Below are 7,419 nucleotides of genomic sequence, written 5' to 3'. Positions count from 1 at the left end.
CAAGAGGACTGGTTCAGCCTGTGAAAAATTTCACAACACACCACCAGAGGGAGCACCAAGCAGCGAGGACTCAAGATGGGGCTAGCAGGCGCTGGAGATCTCCCATTAACCCACCCCACGACCGTTTGCACCGTAGATTCCCATTTACAGAGACTTTGATGCCCACCCTATGTCAGAGTCTAACAGCTGACAGGAGAAGGGGGTGTTACATAAGGACCCCCACTCGCAACACAGCTTTCCACAGAGAACGCTGACATTCAGATATATATGTAAAGTGTCTTGCTCACAGTCACACAGAGAATTCAGGAACAAGCCAGGCTCTGAGCTCTCCTCCCTAAAACTCCCAGATCAGTGCTTCTTCTAGGACACCCTGCCCCTGTCGCAACTGCCAAGTGTGAGGTCACCCGGATGTCCAGGTATCTGGTCTGAGTGGGACGAGGCATGAGAGAGAGAGAGAGAGAGAGAGAGAGAGAGAGAGAGAGAGAGAGAGAGAGAGAGAGAGAGAGAGAGAGAGAGAGAGCGAGCGAGCGTGCACCGGACCAGACCTCTCTTTGGAACCCAGCCATAGGGAAAGGAGGAAGTCTGGAGGCAACAGCTTCAAGTCGTGAGAGGAAAGGACCAGCAGCCTGAGGGGTTCAGCCCAGTGGTGAATCAGCTTGTGTCATCAGACCCCTGAATCAATGGAAAACCTCTGGCCCCACGTGGCCTGACCCAGCCACCCCACTGAGACTGGAGGCTTGGAGTGGGGGCACCATAACCTGACTATCCTTGCAGTCCAGAGTGGTAGTAGGGGACACTCAACTTCACCCCTTAAAGTGCTCTTCTGCATGGCCCTGAAAACACTTTGAAAGCCTCTGAGAGGCGACATCCCGAATCAACAGACTATGCCGTCTGTGAGTGTGTCTGCAGGCTACCGGGGCACCTGGGCCCTGGGAATCAGGCTCCGGCTGCTCCTGGAGGGTCTGATTCTGCGGGCTCCTTTGCGCCAGGCTCGGAGTGGGCTGTGTCTCCGGCTGCGTCTGGAGCCATCCTCCCAATCCCTGAAGACCCTCCCCACTGAGCCCATGAAGCAATGATAGCCCCAGAGGAAGCGGCAGCTGTTTATCTTGACCAGAAAGGTGCTCGGTGTTGTGGACCGTGAGGCTCCGGAGTCCGCCTGTGTGGGCTCAGGTATCTCCAGGGGGTGGTGGAGCAGCCGGGCCATGCAGTAAACATTGTTCCTGATGCCTTGGATGTTCTGCCTGGCCCTCTCCAGCTCTGGGAAAGCCTGAATCTTCCGAAATTGCTGTCTTAGAGCACCCAGTTGGTGCCAGACTCTGCCCAGTGTGCCATACACAGTGTTCAGGAATTGAGGCTTGCTCATTTGCCGGAGTGTGTCCTCACTGGGGAAGGCCGTGGAGAACTCTGTGCAGACAGCTCTCAGGTTAGCTGTGTTCAGGTTTTGGAGGTGAATCTGAGGAAGGAAGAGATCGAGGATTGAGTGACAAAACCCCCCAAACACACACACACAGAAACCTGCCTTTGCCGCCTTTGAAAGAGGAACTCTGTATGATCTTCCGAACAAAGAGATGAAAAAAAAAAAAAAAAAAAGAGGTATGAAGAGAATTCTGACGTCAGCAGAGATGGGCAGGAGGATGCCAGGGCCCTGGAGTGATTGAGCATGGAGTGGATGGAGTGAGGGTTGGGGGGGTGGGGGTGCAGGGGCTCTGACAGGTTCACTCACTGCTGCTTCTGGAAACCTAGAACAAAGTGCCAAACCTTCCAGTCAAGGAATGGAGTTGGGAGTCGAGCAGCCCCACTGTCCCTAGAATAACTCAGTTTCTCCTCCTGCGCCTTCCTGGTCCTCCATGTGTCCTCTCTCTCATTAGTCCCCAAGAGTCTCTGAGGTTCAAGTGCCCTAAGGGCTGAAGCTTACATAGGGCTCCAAGAGTGATTCCGTGTTTCCCGTGATGTTCGCCTGACTCTGCAGCTGGCTGAGGAGCTGTGGAGAAGAGCTGGAGCAGCCGCGCTTAGCCCACGCCATGTTCAGGAACAGGAGACGGAGGGCCAAACCTAGGGCAGAGAAGGGCTTAGTTACCCGGCTGGTGGTATGCACAGCCCCATAGGTCTGGTTGTGCAGCCCAGGGGAGGAGCTAGGTGTGCAGTAGGCGCTGGGTTTGCACAGGAGCACTCACTGGGGCCACCACCTTCCACCACAAGCCAGACCGGGTGAGGGAGATGGTGGTGGCTGCAATTGTCTAGCAGCTTTTAGGGCAGAAGTTGGGTGTTAGCCTACAGCATCCCTGTCCTGACCTTCAGGCATAATGAACAAAGATGTCTGGTTTCATACAAGGGTTAGTTTTGTCCTAAAACTTACAGGTCAGGTCCCTAACTCCCGTATAGAATTTAACATTCCCTGTAGGCAGAATCAAATGGACCAGGGGGCTGGCCTGGGGTGCAGATCCAGGGCAGCAGGTCACCTGAGTTCTGTTCACAGAGCCAGAAAAGGCACCTCTGCACTCTTGGGGCAAAACAGTGCTGACTCCCATTCTACTGAAAAGTGAGCTAGGAACAAAAGAAAAACCCTGCCCAGGTTACACATGTTCAGAACTCATCTTGACCTTCCTGCCCCCGACACACAAACCCCCAACCCACACACACGCACGCACACACACACACACACACACACACACACACACACACCAGAGACACTGGGAGCCCATGAGAAGGTTGTGGGGTTGAGGGCAGACTAGCATAGTTCCAGCTCGTCAGCCCCCACCCTCACAGGCACCGGCAGCCACGTGGTCGGAAGGGGCCTGTGGTGCAATGGCCCGGAAGGCTGTGACACCATCCTTCCCTTCCTACAAACCAACCAGCCCCTTGGGGAGGGCCAGGAGCCCAGGCGTGCCAACCACAAGTCCCCTCCCCATCTTTCCCAGGTGTCCGCAGCTACACTGCCAGCGAGGGCCCACAGTGAACGTGCAACAGATGCACGTGGACCAGTGCCTGTAGGGGTGTGCCCACAGACCTACGTGAGGCACCGAGGTACCTGCCCTGTTCACTGGGGGTTCCGGTCTGCAGGTGAGCCTTCCTATGTTACCGAGAGGGAGGACCCTCACCCACATTGATGGCTGTTTGCCTGTCCCCACGTGGGTGTGGTTGTGAGGGTGGCGGGATGATCTAAGAACCTCTGACTTGGCTGACTTTCCATCTACCCCAGACCCTGAGAATTGAATCAGAGCATGAAGGAGGCCCCATCCCAGCACTTGCTCCACTTCCTCACAGATCTGAAACTTCCTTTTCTGCCCATCTCCTACCTGCCTAAGGCTTCTCCAGCTTCTTCTTACTCTTTCTCCTCTTCCCTCATACCCTGTTTCCCAGCATGGTCTCTCTCTCATCTCCCTCTGGAAACCTTCCAGACATACCACATCTCCACCTGTGGCTGTGCTGGGGTCTCAGCGGACCCCTGACCTAGCTCTGCCTCGCACCTGCATCCCTCACTTGATACCAGATCTGCAGCTCCCAAGGGTAGAGGGTGCCCACAGCTGTCAGTTGGCACAGCTGTGCCCTGGGATGGCAGAAAGGAAGGAAGTACTTACTGAGCAGCGTTCTCAGTGGAAACTGTGCCCGCATACTGGGTCCTGGTGATTCGGCCCGTGCCTTTCAGGGGTGACACGGCTTGGCTGGGTGTCCTGCGGGCTGGCAGCCACTTTATGCCCGACAGGGTGATTGGCCAACACCTCGTGAGGTGGGTGGGGAGGGGGAGGGAGAAGGGCAGGCCTTCTGGGAACATGACCCCAAAAACCAAAGTCTCCCCAGGCGGCCAATGGGCGCCAGGCGCCATGACATGCCCGCTCCTCCTCCCGTTTTCTTCGAATTCGTTCTTCGAGGTCAGCCCCACGCCCAAGGATGATGTAAACCGCAGCCTCAGCCTTCATGGGGTGAGCAGGCAGCATGGGGGTCCATGTCATCTTCAGGGGTCAGTCCAGGTGTAAGAGCATGAGTTGCAAGGTAGGCAGGCCACTCTTGGACCAGGAACCACCAACCTCACAGAACACCGAGGTTTAGGGCTAAAGGGAGCCAGACATCTTCCTCGATGAATGCCCTTCCCACCCTCTCGCTTGGGCTGTCGGGACATCTGTGAGCGGAAACCACCAGGCTCTGGGCACAGAGCCAGACTCGGGCCCCAAGATTGTGGCTCTAATCCCAGGGCAGCATCTTCTAGCCCAACTAATTCCCATTGTCTCCATTGATTACTCCCTACCAACCTTCCACTCCCAGGTCCCCTTTCTCGAGACAGGATGCTTTAGGACACTTGGAATCCAAGAATTAGAGACGGAGTTTCAAAGCTGTGTCTTCTGAGGCAAGTCACTCAGCCAAGCCACTTTGAGCCTCACCTGTGAAACAGGGAGAAAAGCATTCCTTGCTTCACCTCACAAGGTCACTACTGTCAACATGGACATAAAAGGCAAAAAGGCAAAAAAGCAAAAAAAAAAAAAAAAAAAAAAAAGCCTTTTGAAGGAAAAAGAAAAAGACGAAACTTGAATTCCAAGTACTAGTTTTCGGGGGACAGGGGGCGGGGGAGACGGGGAAGCTGTGAGCTCAGAGGGGAAGCTGGAGGGGTGGGGGCGCTGTGACAGTTGGACGCAAGGTTTCACTTTCTCAGATCCATCATGGGTGGGTCTGCTTCTCAGCACTGACAGAATGTGCTGACTTGTGGCCCTGGAGACATGTGTCTCCTAGTCGGTCTCCTGCTTTACTGTGGTAAGCCGAGGCACAGGCTAACCCAGATCCACAGGCCAGCCTAGATCTTGGAAGCCCCAGCACGTCTGACAAGCTAGAACGAGCATCCTTAGGCTGTAACCTCAGGAACCAGAGAGAGGTACATCCTCTTGGTCCTCATATATTCATTCAACAAACCTCTTCTCCGTCCCCCACTCCCTATCCAGGAGGCGACTGTGCCCTCGTGCACCCATTCTCTGCGCCCAGAAGAGTGTTCCCCTCATTAGTAACCCACAGTGCAGTCTCCATCCTCCTCATGACGGCTTCATTTCCTCCTGAATTTCTCACCTCTGCCCACTCCAGGGTGCTATTCCCTAGGGCCTTTCCAGGGATCCTTCTGCATTTCACATCCCTGATGTCATCCTGGGGGAGTCCCTAAGCCTACACACTCAAGCCCTCACAGTGACAAGAGACAGAGAGAAGCTCCGAGCAGCTCCAGACCTGGCTGGAGAGCTCTATGCAGTGCTACGCTAGACCAATGTATTGGCAAGAGACCCTTCACCTCAGCTGTCCCATGAACCATATACTACCTCCTCTGTTTAAAACAAAGGTCCTGGAGGCCACCTGCATGGTTGAGAGAGCATTCAGAGCTGGATGGGGTGATACACTTGTAATCCCTGTTCCTCTAGAGGCTGAGGCAGGACTGCAGATCAGAGGCCAGCCTGAGATGGGCATACGGTCCCAGCACTTGGGAGGTAGCGGCTCACTCACTACATGTTCCAGGCCAGCAAGGAGACTCTATCTCAAATAAATCAATAAATCAATAAATTCAATTAAGTCAAAGGGGCTGCTGATATCCACCTAGGCCAACGCCTGGCCTGGGAGTGTAATGCCCTGAGGGTGTCCTACTGCTTGAGAAAGGGAGAGGGAGGCAGGAAGAGCTTGTGTTTATTTACCTGGTGTCTAAAGGCACATCTTAGCTTGGGGCCAGAGTGTTGTGCTGTACAGGCTACTGGGACTAAGGTCATCAAGAGCAGGGCTTGGTGTGCGTCTTTATTTCCTGGAACTATGGGAAATTTCCTCAAAATGGGAGGCAACAGACTCACTAGTGATTGATTGCCGGGGTCCTCATCCCCAAGACACCAAAACTCTACAGAAGCCTCAGACCCTTCTAAAAATGGTGTCGTGCATGCATGGACCCTCCACGGGGCCTAGATGACATATAGTCCCCACCTCATGGCATTGATTGATGTCACTGGGGAGTCACAAAAAGAGCGTGTGACGTGTTCCTTACAAGGGAGTCCATCTCTGCCTGGCTTCTCTTCCCGCACATACTTACTTGAGTCCTATGAGTGGGGTACTGTGTCACAAGCTCTTCAGCCTTGACAACGACACAATGTGTCTCCTACCATTGATTTATTCAGGCCAGTTCTTATCTGTGTAGCCCAGGCTAACCTCCAGCTCACTCTGTAACCTAGACTGGCTTTAGAGTCTCAGTCCTCTTGCATTGGCTTCCCTACTCTTGGGATCATTGGAATGTGCCACCCCCCATGGCTGCTTCTTGGCTTGTAGGTGGCCAAGTTTCCACTGTGTCTTTCCATAGCCAACCATCACTTCTGTATGTTTGGTTTTATCTTCCTTTTTCTCCTTTTCTTTCTGAGACAGGGTTTCTCTGTGTAGTCTTGGCTGTTCTGGAACTTACTCTGTAGACCAGGCTGGCTTTAAACTCAAAAGATCTGCCTCTGCCTCCCATGTGCTGGGATTAAAGGTGTGCACCTCTAACACCGTCCAGTTATCCTGAACTCTTTGTATGTGGGACATGTGCACATGCTCGTGTGTGTGTGTGTGTGTGTGTGTGTGTGTGTGTGTGTATTTACAAGGGTAAGTACATGTATTCCTGTCTGTACATGCAGAAGCCAGAGGTCATAGTTGAGTAAAGTGTCTTCTACTACTCTCTACCTTTGCATAAAGAGTGTGTGTGTGTTGTATGTGAATATGTTTGTATATATGGTGCCTATGTATGGTGCATATGGAGTGTGTGTATGTATAGGGTGTGGGGTGTATGTATATGTGTGTGTGTTCATATGGTATGTGTGGTGGAAGTGGTGTGTGGGTGTGTGTGTGTGTATGGCATCTATATATGGTGCATATGGTTCATGTATGTATGATATGTGTGTATACATGGGGTGTGGGGGTATGTGTGTGTATTTATGGTGTGTATGTGGTGGATGTGTGCATATGGGTGTGTGTGTGTGGTAGATGCGTGTGTGTGTGTGTGTGTGTGTGTGTATGTTGTATGTGTTCATATGATATGTGTTGTGGGGTGTGTGTATGCATGTGGATGTGCATGTAAACAGGAGGACACCATGCAGCCTGCTCTGTCATTCTGTCTCATCCCTGGTCTGGAGCTAGGTTAGCAGTCAAGAGCCTTAGGCACTTCCTGCTCCGTTCCTTACTCAGTGCTAGGGTTGCAGGCCTGCACGGCCACACCTGCCCTCTCTCATGGGTTCTGGGGATTTGAACTTAGGTCCTCATTCTTACATAGCAAGCCCTTTACTGATAGGGCCATTATCCTGACTCCTAATTTCCTTCCTAATCCAGTTGCACTGAATCAGAGCTCACCCATGGCCTTTTCCTTTTTTTTTTTTTTTTTTTTTTTTTGCTTGCCTCTTCACAGATCAGTTTCCAAATACAGTCACATCCTGTGAGTTAGGATTG

General features: G+C 52.8%; 1 protein-coding gene across 1 annotated transcript; it reads right to left on the bottom strand.

Annotated features, from left to right (window-relative positions):
- Nucleotides 1-910: 910 nt before the first annotated feature.
- OSM (oncostatin M) lies at nucleotides 911-3,823 on the bottom strand (the record flags this gene model as incomplete). Its single annotated transcript, XM_080918519.1, has 3 exons — nucleotides 911-1,453; nucleotides 1,916-2,150; nucleotides 3,579-3,823. 3 exons carry the CDS (start codon nucleotides 3,821-3,823, stop codon nucleotides 911-913), a joined length of 1,023 nt encoding a protein of 340 aa, XP_080774645.1.
- Between the last annotated feature and the right edge of the window lie 3,596 nt (nucleotides 3,824-7,419).

This window comes from Micromys minutus (assembly GCF_963924665.1).
Source record: "Micromys minutus genome assembly, chromosome: 1".
NCBI classification, from domain to species: domain Eukaryota; kingdom Metazoa; phylum Chordata; class Mammalia; order Rodentia; family Muridae; genus Micromys; species Micromys minutus.
This window is presented reverse-complemented; position numbering and strand designations above follow the sequence as displayed.